General features: G+C 31.0%; 1 protein-coding gene across 1 annotated transcript in view; it reads left to right on the top strand.

Annotated features, from left to right (window-relative positions):
• The first annotated feature begins 14,181 nt into the window (after positions 1–14,181).
• LOC143257657 (1-phosphatidylinositol 4,5-bisphosphate phosphodiesterase epsilon-1-like) overlaps positions 14,182–22,289 on the top strand; it is a 92,096-nt gene continuing 83,988 nt past the window's right edge. Inside the window, exons 1-4 of the mRNA XM_076516700.1 lie at positions 14,182–14,197; positions 15,948–16,510; positions 16,956–17,133; positions 20,790–21,019. Of these exons, the coding sequence (XP_076372815.1) occupies positions 14,182–14,197; positions 15,948–16,510; positions 16,956–17,133; positions 20,790–21,019 (987 nt within the window). The remainder of the gene's footprint in view (positions 14,198–15,947; positions 16,511–16,955; positions 17,134–20,789; positions 21,020–22,289) is intronic.

The raw sequence follows: 22,289 nt of genomic DNA, 5'->3' as shown, positions 1-22,289 counted from the left end.
CTATAGTAACTTAGGTATTTAGTATGATGACATACACTCACAATAACTTACATATTTAGTCAGATGACATATACCTATAGTAACTTAGGTATTTAGTATGATGACATACACTCACAATAACTTACATATTTAGTCAGATGACATATACCTATAGTAACTTAGGTATTTAGTATGATGACATACACTCACAATAACTTACATATTTAGTCAGATGACATATACCTATAGTAACTTAGGTATTTAGTATGATGACATACACTCACAATAACTTACATATTTAGTCAGATGACACATATTTATAGTGACTTAGGTATTTAGTATGATGACATACACTCACAATAACTTACATATTTAGTCAGATGACATATACCTATAGTAACTTAGGTATTTAGTATGATGACATACACTCACAATAACTTCCATATTTAGTCAGATGACATATACCTATAGTAACTTAGGTATTTAGTATGTTGACATATACTCGCTATAACTTACATATTTAGTCAGATGACATATACCTATAGTAACTTAGGTATTTAGTATGATGACATACACTCACAATAACTTACATATTTAGTCAGATGACATATACCTATAGTAACTTAGGTATTTAGTATGTTGACATATACTCACTATAACTTACATATTTAGTCAGATGACATATACCTATAGTAACTTAGGTATTTAGTATGATGACATACACTCACAATAACTTACATATTTAGTCAGATGACATATACCTATAGTAACTTAGGTATTTAGTATGATGACATACACTCACAATAACTTACATATTTAGTCAGATGACATATACCTATAGTAACTTAGGTATTTAGTATGATGACATATACTCGCTATAACTTACATATTTAGTCAGATGACACATATTTATAGTGACTTAGGTATTTAGTATGATGACATACACTCACAATAACTTACATATTTAGTCAGATGATATATACCTATCGTAACTTAGGTATTTAGTATGATGACATACACTCACAATAACTTACATATTTAGTCAGATGATATATACCTATAGTAACTTAGGTATTTAGTATGATGACATACACTCACAATAACTTACATATTTAGTCAGATGACATATACCTATAGTAACTTAGGTATTTAGTATGTTGACATATACTCACTATAACTTACATATTTAGTCAGATGACATATACCTATAGTAACTTAGGTATTTAGTATGATGACATACACTCACAATAACTTACATATTTAGTCAGATGACATATACCTATAGTAACTTAGGTATTTAGTATGATGACATACACTCACAATAACTTACATATTTAGTCAGATGACATATACCTATAGTAACTTAGGTATTTAGTATGATGACATACACTCACAATAACTTACATATTTAGTCAGATGACATATACCTATAGTAACTTAGGTATTTAGTATGATGACATACACTCACAATAACTTACATATTTAGTCAGATGACATATACCTATAGTAACTTAGGTATTTAGTATGATGACATACACTCACAATAACTTACATATTTAGTCAGATGACATATACCTATAGTAACTTAGGTATTTAGTATGATGACATACACTCACAATAACTTACATATTTAGTCAGATGACATATACCTATAGTAACTTGGGTATTTAGTATGATGACATACACTCACAATAACTTACATATTTAGTCAGATGACATATACCTATAGTAACTTAGGTATTTAGTATGATGACATACACTCACAATAACTTACATATTTAGTCAGATGACATATACCTATAGTAACTTAGGTATTTAGTATGATGACATACACTCACAATAACTTACATATTTAGTCAGATGACATATACCTATAGTAACTTAGGTATTTAGTATGATGACATACACTCACAATAACTTACATATTTAGTCAGATGACATATACCTATAGTAACTTAGGTATTTAGTATGATGACATACACTCACAATAACTTACATATTTAGTCAGATGGCATATACCTATAGTAACTTAGGTATTTAGTATGTTGACATATACTCGCTATAACTTACATATTTAGTCAGATGACACATATATATAGTGACTTAGGTATTTAGTATGATGACATACACTCACAATAACTTACATATTTAGTCAGATGACATATACCTATAGTAACTTAGGTATTTAGTATGATGACATACACTCACAATAACTTACATATTTAGTCAGATGACATATACCTATAGTAACTTAGGTATTTAGTATGATGACATACACTCACAATAACTTACATATTTGGTCAGATGACATATACCTATAGTAACTTAGGTATTTAGTATGATGACATACACTCACAATAACTTACATATTTAGTCAGATGACATATACCTATAGTAACTTAGGTATTTAGTATGATGACATACACTCACAATAACTTACATATTTAGTCAGATGACATATACCTATAGTAACTTAGGTATTTAGTATGATGACATACTCTCACAATAACTTACATATTTAGTCAGATGACATATACCTATAGTAACTTAGGTATTTAGTATGATGACATACACTCACAATAACTTACATATTTAGTCAGATGATATATACCTATCGTAACTTAGGTATTTAGTATGATGACATACACTCACAATAACTTACATATTTAGTCAGATGATATATACTTATCGTAACTTAGGTATTTAGTATGATGACATACACTCACAATAACTTACATATTTAGTCAGATGACATATACCTATAGTAACTTAGGTATTTAGTATGATGACATACACTCACAATAACTTACATATTTAGTCAGATGACATATACCTATAGTAACTTAGGTATTTAGTATGTTGACATATACTCACTATAACTTACATATTTAGTCAGATGACATATACCTATAGTAACTTAGGTATTTAGTATGATGACATACACTCACAATAACTTACATATTTAGTCAGATGACATATACCTATAGTAACTTAGGTATTTAGTATGATGACATACACTCACAATAACTTACATATTTAGTCAGATGACATATACCTATAGTAACTTAGGTATTTAGTATGATGACATACACTCACAATAACTTACATATTTAGTCAGATGACATATACCTATAGTAACTTAGGTATTTAGTATGATGACATACACTCACAATAACTTACATATTTAGTCAGATGACACATATTTATAGTGACTTAGGTATTTAGTATGATGACATACACTCACAATAACTTACATATTTAGTCAGATGACATATACCTATAGTAACTTAGGTATTTAGTATGATGACATACACTCACAATAACTTCCATATTTAGTCAGATGACATATACCTATAGTAACTTAGGTTTTAGTATGTTGACATATACTCACTATAACTTACATATTTAGTCAGATGACATATACCTATAGTAACTTAGGTATTTAGTATGATGACATACACTCACAATAACTTACATATTTAGTCAGATGACATATACCTATAGTAACTTAGGTATTTAGTATGTTGACATATACTCACTATAACTTACATATTTAGTCAGATGACATATACCTATAGTAACTTGGGTATTTAGTATGATGACATACACTCACAATAACTTACATATTTAGTCAGATGACATATACTTATAGTAACTTCGGTATTTAGTATGATGACATACACTCACAATAACTTACATATTTAGTCAGATGACATATACCTATAGTAACTTAGGTATTTAGTATGTTGACATATACTCGCTATAACTTACATATTTAGTCAGATGACACATATTTATAGTGACTTAGGTATTTAGTATGATGACATACACTCACAATAACTTACATATTTAGTCAGATGATATATACCTATCGTAACTTAGGTATTTAGTATGATGACATACACTCACAATAACTTACATATTTAGTCAGATGATATATACCTATCGTAACTTAGGTATTTAGTATGATGACATACACTCACAATAACTTACATATTTAGTCAGATGACATATACCTATATTAACTTAGGTATTTAGTATGTTGACATATACTCACTATAACTTACATATTTAGTCAGATGACATATACCTATAGTAACTTAGGTATTTAGTATGATGACATACACTCACAATAACTTACATATTTAGTCAGATGACATATACCTATAGTAACTTAGGTATTTAGTATGATGACATACACTCACAATAACTTACATATTTAGTCAGATGACATATACCTATAGTAACTTAGGTATTTAGTATGATGACATACACTCACAATAACTTACATATTTAGTCAGATGACATATACCTATAGTAACTTAGGTATTTAGTATGATGACATACACTCACAATAACTTACATATTTAGTCAGATGACATATACCTATAGTAACTTAGGTATTTAGTATGATGACATACACTCACAATAACTTACATATTTAGTCAGATGACATATACCTATAGTAACTTAGGTATTTAGTATGATGACATACACTCACAATAATTTACATATTTAGTCAGATGAGATATACCTATAGTAACTTGGGTATTTAGTATGTTGACATACACTCACAATAACTTACATATTTAGTCAGATGACATATACCTATAGTAACTTAGGTATTTAGTATGATGACATACACTCACAATAACTTATATATTTAGTCAGATGACATATACCTATAGTAACTTAGGTATTTAGTATGATGACATACACTCACAATAACTTACATATTTAGTCAGATGACATATACCTATAGTAACTTAGGTATTTAGTATGATGACATACTCTCACAATAACTTACATATTTAGTCAGATGAGATATACCTATAGTAACTTAGGTATTTAGTATGATGACATACACTCACAATAACTTACATATTTAGTCAGATGTTATATACCTATCGTAACTTAGGTATTTAGTATGATGACATACACTCACAATAACTTACATATTTAGTCAGATGATATATACTTATCGTAACTTAGGTATTTAGTATGATGACATACACTCACAATAACTTACATATTTAGTCAGATGACATATACCTATAGTAACTTAGGTATTTAGTATGATGACATACACTCACAATAACTTGCATATTTAGTCAGATGACATATACCTATAGTAACTTAGGTATTTAGTATGTTGACATATATTCGCTATAACTTACATATTTAGTCAGATGACATATACCTATAGTAACTTAGGTATTTAGTATGATGACATACACTCACAATAACTTACATATTTAGTCAGATGACATATACCTATAGTAACTTAGGTATTTGGTATGATGACATACACTCACAATAACTTACATATTTAGTCAGATGACATATACCTATAGTAACTTAGGTATTTAGTATGATGACATACACTCACAATAACTTACATATTTAGTCAGATGACATATACCTATGGTAACTTAGGTATTTAGTATGATGACATACACTCACAATAACTTACATATTTAGTCAGATGACACATATTTATAGTGACTTAGGTATTTAGTATGATGACATACACTCACAATAACTTACATATTTAGTCAGATGACATATACCTATAGTAACTTAGGTATTTAGTATGATGACATACACTCACAATAACTTCCATATTTAGTCAGATGACATATACCTATAGTAACTTAGGTGTTTAGTATGTTGACATATATTCGCTATAACTTACATATTTAGTCAGATGACATGTACCTATAGTAACTTAGGTATTTAGTATGATGGCATACACTCACAATAACTTACATATTTAGTCAGATGTCATATACCTATAGTAACTTAGGTATTTAGTATGTTGACATATACTCACTATAACTTACATATTTAGTCAGATGACATATACCTATAGTAACTTGGGTATTTAGTATGATGACATACACTCACAATAACTTACATATTTAGTCAGATGACATATACTTATAGTAACTTCGGTATTTAGTATGATGACATACACTCACAATAACTTACATATTTAGTCAGATGACATATACCTATAGTAACTTAGGTATTTAGTATGTTGACATATACTCGCTATAACTTACATATTTAGTCAGATGACACATATTTATAGTGACTTAGGTATTTAGTATGATGACATACACTCACAATAACTTACATATTTAGTCAGATGATATATACCTATCGTAACTTAGGTATTTAGTATGATGACATACACTCACTATAACTTACATATTTAGTCAGATGACATATACCTATAGTAACTTAGGTATTTAGTATGATGACATACACTCACAATAACTTACATATTTAGTCAGATGACATATACCTATAGTAACTTAGGTATTTAGTATGATGACATACACTCACAATAACTTACATATTTAGTCAGATGACATATACCTATAGTAACTTAGGTATTTAGTATGATGACATACACTCACAATAACTTACATATTTAGTCAGATGACATATACCTATAGTAACTTAGGTATTTAGTATGATGACATACACTCACAATAACTTACATATTTAGTCAGATGACATATACCTATAGTAACTTAGGTATTTAGTATGATGACATACACTCACAATAACTTACATATTTAGTCAGATGACATATACCTATAGTAACTTAGGTATTTAGTATGATGACATACACTCACAATAACTTACATATTTAGTCAGATGACACATATTTATAGTGACTTAGGTATTTAGTATGATGACATACACTCACAATAACTTACATATTTAGTCAGATGATATATACCTATCGTAACTTAGGATTTAGTATGATGACATACACTCACAATAACTTACATATTTAGTCAGATGACATATACCTATAGTAACTTAGGTATTTAGTATGTTGACATATACTCGCTATAACTTACATATTTAGTCAGATGACACATATTTATAGTGACTTAGGTATTTAGTATGATGACATACACTCACAATAACTTACATATTTAGTCAGATGATATATACCTATCGTAACTTAGGTATTTAGTATGATGACATACACTCACAATAACTTACATATTTAGTCAGATGACATATACCTATATTAACTTAGGTATTTAGTATGTTGACATATACTCACTATAACTTACATATTTAGTCAGATGACATATACATATACCTAAATACTTAGGTATTTAGTATGATGACATACACTCACAATAACTTACATATTTAGTCAGATGACATATACCTATAGTAACTTAGGTATTTAGTATGATGACATACACTCACAATAACTTACATATTTAGTCAGATGACATATACCTATAGTAACTTAGGTATTTAGTGTGATGACATACACTCACAATAACTTACATATTTAATCAGATGACATACACTCACAATAACTTACATATTTTGTCAGATGACATATACCTATAGTAACTTAGGTATTTAGTATGTTGACATATACCTATAGTAACTTAGGTATTTAGTATGTTGACATATACTCACTATAACTTACATATTTAGTCAGATGACATATACCTATAGTAACTTAGGTATTTAGTATGATGACATACACTCACAATAACTTACATATTTAGTCAGATGACATACACTCACAATAACTTACATATTTTGTCAGATGACATATACCTATAGTAACTTAGGTATTTAGTATGTTGACATATACTCACTATAACTTACATATTTAGTCAGATGACATATACCTATAGTAACTTGGGTATTTAGTATGATGACATACACTCACAATAACTTACATATTTAGTCAGATGACATATACTTATAGTAACTTAGGTATTTAGTAAGATGACATACACTCACAATAACTTACATATTTAGTCAGATGACATACACTCACAATATCTTACATATTTTGTCAGATGACATATACCTATAGTAACTTAGGTATTTAGTATGATGACATACACTCACAATAACTTACATATTTAGTCAGATGACATATACCTATAGTAACTTAGGTATTTAGTATGATGACATACACTCACAATAACTTACATATTTAGTCAGATGACATACACTCACAATAACTTACATATTTAGTCAGATGACATATACTTATAGTAACTTAGGTATTTAGTAAGATGACATACACTCACAATAACTTACATATTAAGTCAGATGACATATACCTATAATAACTGAGGTATTTAGTATGTTGACATACACTCACTATAACTTACATATTTAGCTAGATGACATATTCTTATAGTAACTTAGGTACTTAGTATGATGACATACACTCACAATAACTTATATATTTAAATATGTAAATTTTTAATAAATACTTAACTTATTGTGAGTATATGTCATACGACAAGATATCTATCTTATCGTGAGAGTATGTCATCTGACTACAAAGCAAATGTGTTGTGACTGTATGTCATATGACATATACTCACGATAAGTTAAATATTTCGTATATAGACATAAACTCACGATAAGTTAGATGGTTAGTTAGAAGTAGTATGGTAACAATAAGTTAAATACTTAGGCAGAAGATGTGCACTCATAATAAGTTAGATTACACTATGTAACAAAATTTTTACTTTTATTTTTCCTGTGTAGAAAGTGTTATTTTCTAATTGCTTATGCTTAAAGTAAATGGAAGAGACATATTTTTCTCTTCAAACTTTGCTTTTGTGACCTGGGTAATGAAATTTTCAAATTTACCCATTTTCCAAAATATTCCAGGTAGATTCAGTGCTGAGTAGCTGATAGAGAATTTTCTTGAACTTACAAGAATTTTCTAGAATGCTGTAGAACTTACGATAATTTTCAAGAACCTTTTAGAATTTTCTAGAACTTCCCATAGTAATATATATTTTTAGAGGCTCACCACTTCAGTTTAGTTCTAGCTGACTAAGTGAACACATAGACCTATCTGATTTGATCAGAGATGGCATCAAGAAGCTGCAAGCATTCTCCAGACGCATTTTGCTATGCATGTGGCCAGTTTATCAAGACAAGAGCGAAAAAGTACTCTGTGACAGCATCTGCTAAAATGTGTGAAGCGTACAAGGAATATTTCGGCATGCATTTTGGAGATCTAGACAAACTCTGGGCACCTCATTTTACCTGCGAGCAATGTAAAAAAACTGTAGAAGGTAAGATGGACAAATTTTGCTTGCTTGAATAGTAATATTTTGTATTATACAAACTTTAGACCTTTCAAAATTTAAATATCTTTTTTTTTCCCAATAGTATAGAAAAATATCACATATAAAATATTTTGCATGAACTTTTTACACATTAGTTATGGATGAAATAAATTTATTCTTCATAATAACAATTTTATTTTGCTCTTTTGCAGGATGGTACAGAGAGAAAAAGAGAGTCATGAAGTTCACTATTTCAAGAATTTGATGTGAACCCACTGACTACTCAAGCAATTGTTACTTCTGCATGGTGGACCCTTCCAAATGTTGAGCTGGCAAGAATGCATCTGCTATCATGTATCAGGGCCTTCCATCGTCCATCGCCTCAGTGCCACACTGCTCTGAGCTCCCTGTATCTACTCTGTCAGAGAGAAAGCAGCTATCCTCAGAAGAGAGCAGCAAATCAGAAGAGCAGGTGACGTTGAAGATCCAGATTACAATTTCAGAGATGCAGCTGATAAGAGAAACCCATACTACCCCAACCAAAGAGACTTCAGTGACTTGATCAGAGATCTTGGTCTAACAAAGTCGAATGTCGAGATCATATTTGGGGGCTGATACGTGAAAGTGATTTACATTGCAGTCGCAAATCTCGAAAAACTACTCACTTCTAAACATTGTTGTATAACTTTAGTAGAAATGCATGTAAATCTTGATTCATATGTTGTTTTATTTAGACCTTACGTAAATGCAAATGTGCAAATTTGCCCGTTTTTACACAGAAAATAGGTTAATTTCTAAACTTCATTATCCAGGTCACAAAAGCAAAGTTTGAAGGGAATAGTGGCCGTTTTCTGTACTTTTACAACATAAGCAATTAAGATATAACACATACTATCCAGGAACAAAATCTGTGTTACATAGTGTTATTAGAAAACATACGTGACTGTAGGATAGTTTTTAGTCATAAAACACACACTCACAAGAAGTTACATATTTAATCAGATAACATACATTCACGGTAAGTTAGATATTTAGTAAAAAAAACAGTGACTACACGTTATATATGTAGTCAAAAACTCGTCTGTGTGTTTTATAGAGCAAAACCACAGAGAGGTATCTACTGAGGGGAAGTGAACCTCTGATTTGAGCGTTGTAAATCCGTAGCCTCACCGTTCTACTAAGGAGGGACAGTCAGAAACTGCCCTTGTTTACAAGTTAGATATTTAGCCATAAAACCTACATTCACGACAAGTTACATATGTAGACAAATGACATAAAGTCATGAAAGGTAGATACAGTAAAACCTGTCTAAGCAGGAAACTGTATGGGGCGGTAACCTGTACAAGCCGGAAGTATCAACGTTTTGCAGCATTATTTTAAGATTTCTCTTATGGCGGAACCTGCGTAACGCGGACGGAAAACTATCTTTCACTTACCTCATCTATGAACAAGTAGGATTAGAACCTGAGTAAGGCGGAAAAATGATTTTGATTAAATATTAATTTCTTATTTTATTAATAATTTTCTTTAAATATTAATAAATTCTTGTTTAACTAGTAATTTGTTTAAACTTTCAAATGTTCATTTAGTCTCTCCACCTCCATGTACAACATCAGTTCTACAGCCACTAGATAACTGAATTATACAGTGTATAATATTAAAATACAGACAATTGATGTTTCAGAATATTACTGTAAACATGGACGACTGTGAGAGAACATCTGAAATGACCATGAAAATTGATGTTACAAGTAATTGCATTTTTAAGTCATGCAGTCAAATGGGTAAAATATGAATATGTAATAAAGTGCTTTCTAAACTGTGGATTTATTTTTGATAATGGTGGAGATTGTGGAGAAGTTGTTTGTTGTGACGATTCTAGTGAAATCCAAACTCTGATTGAGAAGATTGATGTAGATGATTCTGTGAACGTAGAAAGCTTTATGATTGTTGACAAGAATGTTTTAACAGAAACTGATTTAAAATATATAACAGAATCGCAAAATGGTAACAGTGTGAGAGATGCAGAACATGAATAAAATAGAAAAGATAGTGAGGAAATCGAAATTCCTACTTCATCACAAGTGTTAAGTTATAATAACCCTATCAAATTGTGTGCAAAAATGAAGGGTAAAAATGACCTTCATGAAAAGGCTGTATAATTGTTCTCTTTTAACCGCATGAGAAAACACATTAAAAAAACGAAACAGTTGAAATTAGACACTTTCTTTAAATAAATTTGATTAAGATTTTGTGTACTTATGTATATTTTTTGTTCTTATTCTAATAAATATAGCATAAACAATATAGCAACTTTATTCACAAACGTCTTACTTCTCTTGATTCAAGCAAGTATAACGTTCCACTCAAAAATGATATATAATTAAGGAAATGCATGTTCACTGTCTAAGTCGGAATGTACCCCGCTATTACAGCGATACGTCCATGGATTTACAACGCTAAACTCAGGGGTTCGATTCCCCTCGGTGGGCTCAGCATGTTATTGGCCCGGCATGGCCAAACGTGTTAAGGCGTTTGACTCGTAATCCGAGGGTCGCGGGTTCGAATCCCGGTCGCACCAAACATGCTCGCCCTCCCCTCCGTGGTGGCAATATAATTTGACGGTCAATCCCACTATTCGTTGGTAAAAGAGTAGCCCAAGAGATGGTGGTGGGTGGTGATGACTACCTGCCTTCTCTCTAGTCTTACACTGCTAAATTAGGGACGGCTAGCGCAGATAGCCCTTGAGTGCTTTGCGCGAAAATAAAACAAACAAACAATCTGAGTCGGAAATTTTACTCGGTCCTGTGCGATTCCGCCTTAGACAGGTTTTACTGTATTTACTTAGCAGACATACATTGATGGTAAGACAGATATTTAGTTATATGACATACACTGATAAGTTAAAAATGTAGTCAGATGACATACACTCACTAAAGGTAGGTATTTGGTTAGAAGATATACACTCACGAAATGTAGATATTTAATTAGAATACATAAGGTAACGATAAGTTAGATATTCAGTGAAAAGAGATACTCCCGCTATAAGTTAAATTTTTATTTAGTGAGATTACATGCACTCTCGATAAGTTACATATATAGTCAGAAGATAAACTTACGATAAGTTAGATATTTAATAAGAAGACGTACACTAAGTATAAGTTAGATCTTTAATCAGATAACATATATTCACAATAAGTTAGATATTTAATAAGAAGACATACCCTCACTATAAGCTAAATATTTATGAGAAGACGTGTTCACGATAAGGTAGATATTTAGTCAGATGATAAAAACTTATAATGTCTTAAATATTTATTCAGATGACATACACTCACGATAAGTTAGATATTTAGTCAGATGACATACATTCATCATAAGTTCGATATTTAGTAACAAAACAGACAGTGACTATAGGCTAGATATTTAGTCAGAAAACATGCATTGACTTTAAGTTAGAAATTTAGTCATAAAACCTACACTCACGACATGTTACATATTTAGACAAATGACAAACGTCATGAAAGACACACATTTACGGTAAGATAGATATTTAGTCATATAACATACACTCATAATACGTTGAAAATGTAATCAGATGACACACACTCACCAAAGGTAGGTATTTGGTTAAAAGACGTCCACGAAATGTAGATATTTAGTTAGAATACATACAGTAACGATAAATTAGATATTTAGTGAGTAGAGATACTCTCACTTTAAGCCAAATTTCTATTTAGTGAGATCACATACACTCTCCGTAAGTTAGATATTTAGTCAGATGACATACTTACGATAAGTTAGATATTTAGTCAAAGACAAACTTACCATTGGATAGATATATTGTCAGATGACATACATTCATAATAAGGGAGATATTTAGCTATAAGACATACCCTTACGAGAAGTTATATATTTCGGCAGAAGACATACAATAACGAGAAGATAGATATTTAGTCAGATCACATACACTCATGATAAGTTAAATATGTAGTCAAAAGACATAGACTTGCGATAAGTTAGGCATTTAATGATAAACATACACTCACGATAAGTTAAATATTTAGTTAGATGATGTATTCAGGATAAGTTAGACATTTACTCAGATGATTTAAACTCACAATATATTAGATATTTAGTCAGATGACATGCGCTTACGATAAGTTAAATGCTTAGTCAGAAGAGATACACTCACAATAAGTTACACAGTTAGTGACAAAAATACACTCACGATAGGTTAGATATTTAGTCAGATGACGTACACTAAATTTAAGTTAGATATTTAGTCAGATGACATAAACATTCAATAAGTTTCATATTTAGTCACATTATTTACATTCAAGATGAGTTAGATATTTTGTTGTAAGACTTACACTTACGAAAAATAGATATTTAGTTAGAAGTGAGAAAATACACATTCACTATAAGCTAGATATTTTGTCATAAACATATTCTCACAATAACTTACATATTTAGTTTGATGACATAAACTCACGACATGTACATTATTAGCTAGAAGACATATACATTTTTGAGTTATATGTTTATATAGAACACTTACACTCAGAAGAAGTTAGATATTTACTCAGAAAACATACATTCACAATAAGTTAGATATTTAAAAAGACGACATGCACTTACTACAAATTAGATTTTTCGTCAAAAAGACATATACTCAGGAGAAGTTAGATATTTAGTTAGAAGAAAAACTCACGTTAACTTAGGTATTTCGTCAAAAGACATACATTCACGATAAGGTAGACTTTTAGGCGGAAGACATATACTCACTATAAGTTAGACATTTAGTAAGGAGACATACACTCATGATAAAATACATATTTCGAGAAAACACATACTTTCATAATAAATTAGATACTTAGCCAAATGACAGACACTAATGTTAAGCTAGATATTTAGCCAATTGACGTATTTTACGATAAATAAAATATTTATTTAGATGATATAAACTCACAATATATATGAGATATCTAGTCAGATGACATACACTCACGATAAGTTAGATATTTATTCAGATTACGTACATTCACGATAAATTAGATATTTATTCATATGACGTACACTCATGATAAGTTTGATATTTATTCAGATGACGTACATTCATGGTAAGTTAGATATTTATTCATATGACGTACATTCATGATAAGTTAGATATTTATTCAGATGACGTACATTCATGATAAGTTAGATATTTATTCAGATGACGTACATTCATGATAAGTTAGATATTTATTCATATGACGTACATTCATGATAAGTTAGATATTTATTCATATGACGTACATTCATGATAAGTTAGATATTTATTCAGATGACGTACATTCATGATAAGTTAGATATTTAATCAGATGACGTACATTCATGATAAGTTAGATATTTATTCATATGACGTACATTCATGATAAGTTAGATATTTATTCATATGACGTACATTCATGATAAGTGAGATATTTAATCAGATGACGTACATTCATGATAAGTTAGATATTTATTCAGATGGTGTACATTCATGATAAGTTAGATATTTATTCAGATGACGTACATTCATGATAAGTTAGATATTTATTCAGATGACGCACATTCATGATAAGTTTAATATTTATTCAGATGACGTACATTCATGATAAGTTTAATATTTATTCAGATGACGTACATTCATGATAAATTAGATATTTTTTCAGATGACGTACATTCATGATAAATTAGATATTTACTCAGAAAACACACAGTGACTAGAAGTTGGATATGTAGTCATAAAACTTTCAGTGACAATAAGGTAGATATTGAGTCAGAAAACAGACGCTCCAGATAAGTTAGACATTTATTGATATAACATGCATTCACGATAAGTTAGGTATTTTGTCAGAAGACATACACTGACGCTAAGTTAGTCAGATGATATAAACTCACAAAATGTTGGATATTTAGTCCGATGACAAATACGATACGTTAAATATTTAGTCAGAAGACTCACTCATGATAAGGTAGATATTTAGTCAGATGACATACACTCATGTTAAGTTTGATATTGAGTCAGAAAAGATACACTCTCGATAACTTAGACATTCAGTGCAAAATATACACTCACGATAAGTTAGATAGGCAAAAGAACAGATACACTCACGATAAGTTTTATATTTCGTCATAAAACTTCTACTGACGATAAGTTATATATTTAATCATTAAACATACACTCACGATAAGTTAGGTATGTTCTTAGATGATATGTGGGTAGTCTGGTAGAGATCCAGATGAGTAATAAAATATATTTGGGTACATGCGTGCTTCCCACTAGGGTTTGGGAGTGCACAAAAGTACAGCTAACACAAAAGGGGAGAAAACGTTGTCATAAAATCATTTATTCTAGCCCTACCTAAAATAATATCTTGTGACGTGACTTTTGAAAATTTCCTCTTGTTTTAATTTCAATTAAGTCAGTTTCTGTGGTGTTTATTGTTTCAATACTTTTTGTTGCATTAACACTTTTTACATTATTACATCTATTATATCTACATTATTATATCTAGGTAGGTTACGTCCATATCGATCGCTACTGGTCTTTATAAAATCTTAATTTTTTATTATAGTCTATTGTGTAATGTGTGTTGTTTTCTGACGTCGATAGATTGACGTTAACTGTCAATACATACTTATGTAGTTGTACGCATAGAAGGAGCAATGTTTTAGGAATGTAAATGCAGTTTGGTATTTAATGAATAATATTTTATTGTAGAATGTAAAAATATACGTTTTACAAATCTGTGAACAACTCCATATTTACTAGGAAAGTTTATCTCTGATTTGACTTCTGGGAGTTCATTCTTTTTACATCATTATATGTGTTTTTACTTGCAGGAGATAAAGACAGGCGTCTCGTGTTTCTCTTGGAGAGTCTCCCTGCTGTTGTCCATCCTGTTATCCTGTTACGTCTCTGCCAACATCGAGTCTTGGGCAGCATTCTTTACTCCTCGTGGAGGAGAGCTTCTTCTCGGTCCAGTGTGGGCTCCAGAGAGAATCGAAGTCGGGCCAGTTCAGCAGGAACAGAGGAAGGGTTGCGCGCTAGACGGAAAGTCAACTTGACTATTGACTGTTCCTCGACTTCCCTTTCCCCTTCTAGACTGGACGTCGCAAGAAGGGAGTCAGTCCAAAGTAATCTGACTGGCCCCAGGCTACTGAAGAGAGAGCCGATTTGTATGATGCTGACAAATCACGGAGACACCGACAGAGATAATCCAATTCCGTCTCCAGCTCAACGTAAGCGTAGTTTTCACTTTTCAAGTCTGAAGAGAAAGAGGTCCAAGGTTCAAGCTCAGTCAGCGAGCTGTTCTGCTTCCCAGTCGGACACTCATGACACGAGCGAGGCCGATATTATGGCTTTTCAGCGGGAACTACAAAATCTTCCGAACTTTGATCTTGAGGTACGATTGATAAAAGGGTCCATTCTAACACTGACAACCTGCTAAAATGTGTATCTCGATTTCTCCAGTACTAGTAATTTACTTCAACACAAAAATAATATTTTGTTGTCTTCAGTTATTTATAATATATAATGATGAAAATTATTGAATCTTACCGTAGTTAAACAAATGCTTAAAACATGCAGTAGAATAAATCCAATAAAGCCCACAAATTATGAAGCTAGCTCTGTAAGGACACTGTCAGTTAAAAAATTCGTCATTTTGGTTTTAAGAAAACAACAACAGTACAAAACTATGTCACTTAATTTTAATAACATGATATATTAATCATATATGCGCAACAATGGGAATACCGATGAAACTATTCAAAACTAACTTTTTTCTTTGAATTAATCTTTAAAGAACTGAAAAATTAACGTCAAACATTTTGTGTCCATATTTTAAGCAGCTGTCTCCACCTACTTCCCGTGAAAAACTAACGTCTGAAGTTATCAGTCCGCGACCTAGGTCGTGCTCTGTACCACGTGTGACACTCCACCTCCCAAGTTATGATGCTCATGGCCCATTAATCCGAAGTGCAACAATGGAGGGCACGTACTCCTCAGGATATGATAACGTATCTGGTAATTTTCTAACTCTCAAACAATGTGAAACACAAAACCGTAACCATAGCTTATTTTTAGCAACAGATTGTAGCTCTCAGCCTCTCAATGAGTTTCAGAAGTAAACAGCTAACCATTATTTATATTGTTAACAGAGAACAACTTTGTAACTTTCATTCAATGTGAAAAGTAAAACTAGGATAGAGGTCAGTATTGTTTGAAGTACGTACTAGGTTAGATATCATTTTTGTTTGAAGTACGAACTAGGTCAAAGATCATTGTTGTTTGAAGTACGTACTAGGATAGATATCGTTGTTGTTTGAAATACGTAGTATATCAGAGATCATTATTGTTTGAGTACATACTAGATTAGACATCACTGTTGTTTTAAGTAGTATTAGGTTAGAGATCATTATTGTTTGAAGTACGTACTAGGTTAGATATCATTGTTGTTTAAAGTTGCACTAGATTAGATATAATTATTGTCTGAAGTACGTACTCGGTTAGATATCATTGTTGTTTAATGTAGTACTAGATTTGATACCATTATTGTCTGAAATACATACTCGGTTAGGTATCATTATTGTTTAAAGTAGTACTAGGTTATATATCGTTGTTGCTTGAAGTACGAACTAAATTAGATATTGTTGTTGTTTGAAATACGTATTAGGTAAGAGATCATTATTTTTTGAAGTACGTACTAGATTAAAGATCATTGTTGTTTGAAGAAATACTAGGTTAGATGTCGTTGTTGTTTGAAATACGTAGTACGTTAGAGATCATTCTTGTTTGGAGTACATACAAGATTAGATATCATTGTTGTTTGAAGTAGTACTAGTTTAGAGATCATTATTGTTTGAGGTACGTACCAGATTCGAGACAAGTGTTGTTTGAATTACGTACTAGGTTAGAGATAATTATTGTTTGAAGTACGTACCAGGTTCGAGATCAGTGTTGTTTAGGTATGTATTCGGTTAGATATAATTGAGGTTTAAAGTAGTACAAGATAAGATATCGATGTTATTTGTAGTACGTACTAGGTTAGACATTGTTGTTGTTTGAAATACGTACTAAGTTAGAGATCATTGTTGTTTGAATAATACCAGGTTAGATGTTATTGTTGTTTGAAGTAGTACTACGTTAGATATCATTGTTGTATAAAGTACGTACTAGGTTAGATATCATTTTTGTTTTAAGTAGTATTAGGTTAGAGATCATTGTTGTTTGAAGTACGTACTAGGTTAGAGATCATTCGTGTTTGAAGTACGTACTACGTTAGATATCATTGTTGTTTCAAGCAGTATTAGCTTAGATACCGTTGTTGTTTGAAATATGTAGTTGGTTTGAGATCATTATTGTTTGAAGTACGTACTCTGTTAGATATCATTGGTGTTTAAAGTTATACTAGACTAGATAACATTATTGTCTGAAGTACGTACTCGGTGAGATGTCATTGTTTTTTAATGTCGTACTAGACTAGATATTGTTGTTCTTTGAAGTACGTACTAGATTAGATAATGTTGTTGTCTGAAATACGAACTAGGTTGTAGATCATTATTGTTTGAACTGCGTACTAGGTTAGAGATCATTATTGTTTAAAGTGCGTACAAGGTTCGCGTCAGTGTTGTTTGAAGTGCGTACTGGGTTAGAAATTATTATTGTTTAAAGTTTGTACTAGGTTAGATATCATTATTGTTTGAATTACGTACTCAGTTAGATATCATTGATGATTAAAGTAGTGCCAGGTTAGATATCATAATTGTTTGAAGTACGAACTCGGATACATATCATTGTAGTTTAAAATAGTACTAGATTAGATATCGATGTTGTTTCTAGTACGTACTAGGTTAGACATTGTTGTTATTTGAAATACGTACAAGGTTAGAGATCATTATTGTTTAAAGTACGTACTAGGTTAGAGATCATGGTTGTTTGAAGTAGGTACTAGATTAGAGATCATTGTTGTTTGAGTAGTACTAGGTTAGATATCATTGTTGTTTTGAAGTACGTACTAGGTTAGAGATCATTATTGTTTGAAGTAGTACTCAGAATCATTGTTATATGCAAGAGTACTAGGTTAGAAATCGTTGTTGTTTGAAGTATGTACAGGGTTAGAGATCCTTACTGTTTGAGGTACGTACTAAGTTAGATATCATTTTTGTTTAAATTAGTACTAAGGTAGAGATGATTATTGTTTGAAGTACTACTCGGTTAGATATGATTGTTGTTTGAAGTAGTTTTAGGTTAGATATCATTGTTGTTTGAAGTACGTATTAGGTTAAATATTTTTGTTTTTTGAAATACGTAGTAAGTTAGAGATCATTATTGTTTGGAGTACATACTAGATTAGATATCATTGTTGTTCGAAGTAGTAGTAGGTTAGATATCGTTGTTGTTTGAAATAGGTAGTAGGTTAGAGATCATTATTGTTTGAAGTACGTACTAGGTTAAATATTTTTGTTTTTTGAAATACGTAGTAGGTTAGAGATCATTATTGTTTGGAGTACATCTTGGTTCGAGATCATTATTGTTTGAAGTACGTACCAGATTTGAGATCATTGTTGTTTGAGTAGTACTAGGTTAGATATCATTATTGTTTGAACTTCGTATTCATATATCATTGTTATTTGAAGTAGTACTAAGTTAGAAATCGTTGTTGTTTGAAGTATGTATAGGGATAGAAATCCTTATTCTTTGAAGTACGTACTAGGTTAGATATCATTGTTGTTTGAAGTAGTACTAGGATAGAGATGATTATTCTTTGAAGTACGTACTAGGTTAGAAATCATTATTGTTTTATGTACGTACTCCTTTAGATATATTTGTCGTTTAAAGCAGTACTAGGTTAGATATCATTGTTGTTCAAAGTACGTACTAAGTTTGATATTGTTGTTGTTTGATATACGTACTAGGTTATAGATCATTATTGTTTGAAGTACGTACTCAGATATCATTGTTATTTGAAGTAGTACTAAGTTATAAGTCGTTGTTGTTTGAAGTACGTACCAGATTCAATATAAGTGTGTTTTGAAGTACCTACTAAGCTAGAGATGATTATTGTTTGAAGTACTACTCGGTTAGATATCATTGTTGTTTAAAGTAGTTTTAGGTTAGATATCGTTGTTGCTTGAAGTACGTATTAGGTTAGACATTGTTGTTGTTTGAAATACGTTTTAGGATAGAGATGATTATTGTTTAAAGTACGTACTAGGTTAGATATCGTTTTTGCTTGAAATAGTAGTAGGTTAGAGATCATTATTGTTTGGAATACATACTTGGTTCGAGATCATTATTGTTTGAAGTACTTACTAGGTTAGAGATCACTATTGCCCTAAGTACGTACTCGGTTAGATATTGTTGTTGTTTGAAATACGTATTAGGTTAGAGATTATTGTTGTTTAAAGTTGTACTAGATTAGAGATCATTATTGTCTGAAGTACGTACTCGGTTAGATATCATTGTTGTTTAAAGAAGTACTAGATTAGATATCGTTGTTGTTTGAAGTACGTATTAGAGACGTTTTCGTGTAAATATCCGACTACAGTGATTTATCAGTTAGGTTTTAAGTTGATATTACAGGTACATGTGTCGAAGATTAATATTCCTTTATAAGTAACATTATTGAAAATTTATGTGCTAAAACATAGTTAGAGAACTAATTTTTGGTATTTTTCCAGGATCTGGTTCTCATGTGCAGTATGAGAACACCAGCTCCTCCGGAAGTATTCCTTTGACCCATTCTGCAGTTTTTCGCCTTTTACAAATGTGGGCTACACTCACAAAGCTAGACTTTTCTCATAATCCTGTGATGAGCAGAGAGCTACGAGATTTTTTAGCACGGTTATCGTATCTAGGAGAGTATTATAGGTGGTGGGCTGAAGAATTTCGTAAACTCGTTGATCTAAAGGTAAAACATACTGCTGGTTCTCAAAAATAATTTCTAGTGAATCTTTAAGGTAAACTTTGATTGGGTGACCATTTCACATTGTGCACGTGATGGGTTGAACATTCTACTTGAAGAAACAAGATTGGAAGAAGGTTAAAGGACTATTTTACAGCTTACTTTTTTGTTAAGTTCGATATGAGAAAAGTTTCATAACATATGTTTCATCTACTCTTGTAGATCTACGATACTAGTACAGATTATTATAGTATCATTTAACTTTTAGTTAGAAAATAATAAATATAGTAATTATTAGTGTTACTCCACCTTCATAATACAAATAAACTGTAATCTGTATTATCCAAGCCTTAAAGTACAGAAAAATTCATGAACATTTGCTTACAATTTCAGTACAGTTATTTAGTTCTGAAAATCGAGATACGTGCAACAATAAAGACAATTTCAGTACAATTATTTAGTTGTGAAAACCGAGATACGTGCAACAATAAAGACGATTTCAGTACAATAATTTAGTTGTGAAAACCGTGATAGGTGCAACAATAAAGACGGTTTCAGTACAATAATTTAGTTGTGGAAACCGTGATACGTGCAACAATAAAGACGATTTCAGTACAATAATTTAGTTGTGAAAACCGAGATACGTGCAAGAATAAAGACGATTTCAGTGCAATAATTTAGTTGTGAAAACCGTGATACGTGCAACAATAAAGACGATTTCAGTACAATAATTTAGTTGTGAAAACCGAGATACGTGCAAGAATAAAGACGATTTCAGTACAATAATTTAGTTCTGAAAAACGAGATACGTGCAACAATAAAGACGATTTCAGTATAATAATTTAGTTGTGAAAACCGAGATATGTGCAACAATAAAGACGATTTCAGTACAATAATTTAGTTCTGAAAAACGAGATACGTGCAACAATAAAGACGATTTCAGTATAATAATTTAGTTGCGAAAACCGAGATATGTGCAACAATAAAGACGATTTCAGTACAATAATTTAGTTGTGAAAACCGAGATACGTGCAACAATAAAGACGATTTCAGTACAATAATTTAGTTGTGAAAACCGAGATACGTGCAACAATAAAGACGATTTCAGTACAATAATTTAGTTGTGAAAACCCTGATACGTGCAAGAATAAAGACGATTTCAGTACAATAATTTAGTTCTGAAAAACGAGATACGTGCAACAATAAAGACGATTTCAGTATAATAATTTAGTTGTGAAAACCGAGATATGTGCAACAATAAAGACGATTTCAGTAT

This window comes from Tachypleus tridentatus, chromosome 7, assembly GCF_004210375.1.
Source record: "Tachypleus tridentatus isolate NWPU-2018 chromosome 7, ASM421037v1, whole genome shotgun sequence".
Classification (NCBI taxonomy): domain Eukaryota; kingdom Metazoa; phylum Arthropoda; class Merostomata; order Xiphosura; family Limulidae; genus Tachypleus; species Tachypleus tridentatus.
Note: the sequence above shows the minus strand (reverse complement) of the source record. Positions and strands in the feature narration are given on the sequence as shown.